Genomic DNA, 2,475 nt, shown 5'->3' on the forward strand with positions numbered 1-2,475 from the left:
GTTTCTGTGTGTGTGTGTCTATGTGTGTGTTGAAGAACCTGCCCAAAGACACAGCAGACACTTGTGCATACAGGATGCTGCTACTGCATACAGGATGCTGCTGCTGCTGTACCGAATTTCTGATCAACAGAAACAAATCATTATGAATATTGGGAATAACACCAACGGCGGATGGGAGTGGAAGCTATCTTGGAGGAGGGCTCTTTTTGATAGTGAAATTCAAATGGCAGATAAATTTCCTTGGAGAACTATCACAGCAGCAGATTCAGCCAAATACAGAGGATAGGTGCAGCTGGAAGCATGATCAAACTGGATACTACTCAACAAAAAGCGGATATGACTTGATATGGGAAGCACAGATGGGAGCTAATCAGAATTTGGACTTTGTGGACATTTGGAAGCTCAAAATACCAAGTAAATCGCTGGTTTTTGCTTGGAGGCTAATTAGGGACAAACTTCGAACTAGGATGAATCGTAGAAGGCGGCAGGTTGTGATAATTAAATGAGGTACAATGCCCATTTTGTGGAGATGTAGAGGAGGAGCCTGCCCATTTAGAAATATGGAGACAGACTTTGGAACACATTTTAATCAGTGGTCCTCCAACCTAATGGAAGTGTTTAGTAAATAGGCTGTAGAGGATTCAGAATCTATGTATCAATTAGCTTGTTGTAAGTGGTTCTGTTATAAAACAGCAACCAAATGCACATTTCAATATATATAATATCTACCAATGTAATCTTAGTACCACTGGTAGTTTTCAATATATATAATATCTAATTTTGCTGAGAAAAAAAAAAGGGAATTTGCGGACAAGACAGCTGGAGAAAGGCTTTGCCCAGCCCTACAACTATTGGTCTAGTAATTTATCAACAACATTTTTTGATTAGGGTAGCACTGCAGGGTTATTGTATTCTATTTAGATTGGCACCTGATTCGTAGGACCTATGCTTCTGCTAGTCTGCTGGTTTCTACCTTGTATATTTAGTACCTCTGGTACTCACAGTTATTAATACAAATTATAATTTTGCTGATAAAAAAAAAGATAATACAAGAGAGACAGAAGGGCAATGGCAGTCACAACATATATATAGAGACAGTTTAAATCACAGTAAATACTTCAAAGATATCAGTCCAATGAAACAAAGGTCATGTAGACAGGCATAGCATAAGTTACAAATATACCAGTAATGCATACAACAACAATTTCAAATTAGTTTTCCAATCTAAGATATAAATACCTGACTTTGAGGCTTCAAAGATATAATCAAACCGCTTCCACAGCAACGCCAATTAGCAGTAGTAAATGATAGCTCTAAAAAAACCATACAGAAATTAGCCACAGTGTATTTAAAGCCTTTTATCAACAATATGACTCTCAATTCATGGTGATAAATTGACTCTCAAAAGACATTATACTGAGAGTGTATTTAAAGCCTTTTTCAGTCATTCTATCAAACAACTCATTGACAATTTTTTAAGAATACATATCATACTTCTATCCAGTCAAACTAAAGCAATAACTAATTCATTTAATTAAACAGGGACCAATTTAGATGTGAATCATTAAAGGTAGATGATGGCATTCAAAGAATGATAGCGCCGGTTCAAATTTTAAGAAGAAAAAAAAAACAATTACACTATATTTCAATTATAGACAATAACAGTGCCCATCTTAATACCACCACATGGATAGCAACAGAATTAGTAAAACTGCAACCTGCCTGTCCACCCATTAACCTAATTACCCAGTCACTGTAAAGTTTGAAATGTTCTGAACCATAAAATAAAACTACAACCTGCCTATTCAGCAGCAGTGGGGCAATTATCATCCTCCAGGATGGGGAGGATATGTTCTGAACCATAAAATAAAACTCCTCAAACAGTGCATAAAGCAGTGGAGCTTAACAAATGGTGAAGCTAATGCTAAAAAAGTTACTATGATTAAAAAGGAGCTAAATGCTTTGGAGAATGTTCTAAATGACAGACCTCTATCCCAAGTGGAAGTCACTCTTAAGAAATCTCTTCAAGTTCAATTGTGGGAGGCAGCTTATGCATATGAATCTATGTTGAGACAAAAGGCTAGAATTAAGTGGCTAAAAGAAGGGGACAACAACTCTACTTATTTTCACAGATTGATCAATCATAGAAGAAGAAAAAAATGCTATTCCAGGTATTTTCATGGATGGTGTGTGGATTCATGAACCTTGCAGGGTTAAAAATGCAGCTGTCCTTTATTTCAAAGACAGATTTTTGGAGGATTGTTCTAACAGGCCAACACTGGATGGTGTTTACTTCTCCTCTCTGGATCTAAGAGACAAAGAAAGCCTTGTGTCCAGATTTAATGAATTGGAGATCAAATCTGCTGTTTGGGATTGTGGGGGGGACAAAAGCCCTGGCCCGGATGGCTTCAATTTTAATTTTATTAAACACTTTTGGGAGATTTTGAAACCAGACATCATGAGATTCATGGATGA

The 2,475-nt window shown here is 36.8% G+C and overlaps 1 protein-coding gene across 1 annotated transcript in view; it reads left to right on the top strand.

Moving 5' to 3' along the window:
* LOC106794387 (uncharacterized) overlaps positions 1 to 506 on the top strand; it is a 20,851-nt gene extending 20,345 nt beyond the window's left edge. Inside the window, exon 2 of the mRNA XM_014761654.1 lies at positions 231 to 506. Coding sequence (XP_014617140.1) covers positions 231 to 506 — 276 coding nt within the window. The remainder of the gene's footprint in view (positions 1 to 230) is intronic.
* The last annotated feature ends 1,969 nt before the right edge of the window (positions 507 to 2,475 follow it).

This window comes from Glycine max, chromosome 9, assembly GCF_000004515.6.
Source record: "Glycine max cultivar Williams 82 chromosome 9, Glycine_max_v4.0, whole genome shotgun sequence".
NCBI lineage: Eukaryota > Viridiplantae > Streptophyta > Magnoliopsida > Fabales > Fabaceae > Glycine > Glycine max.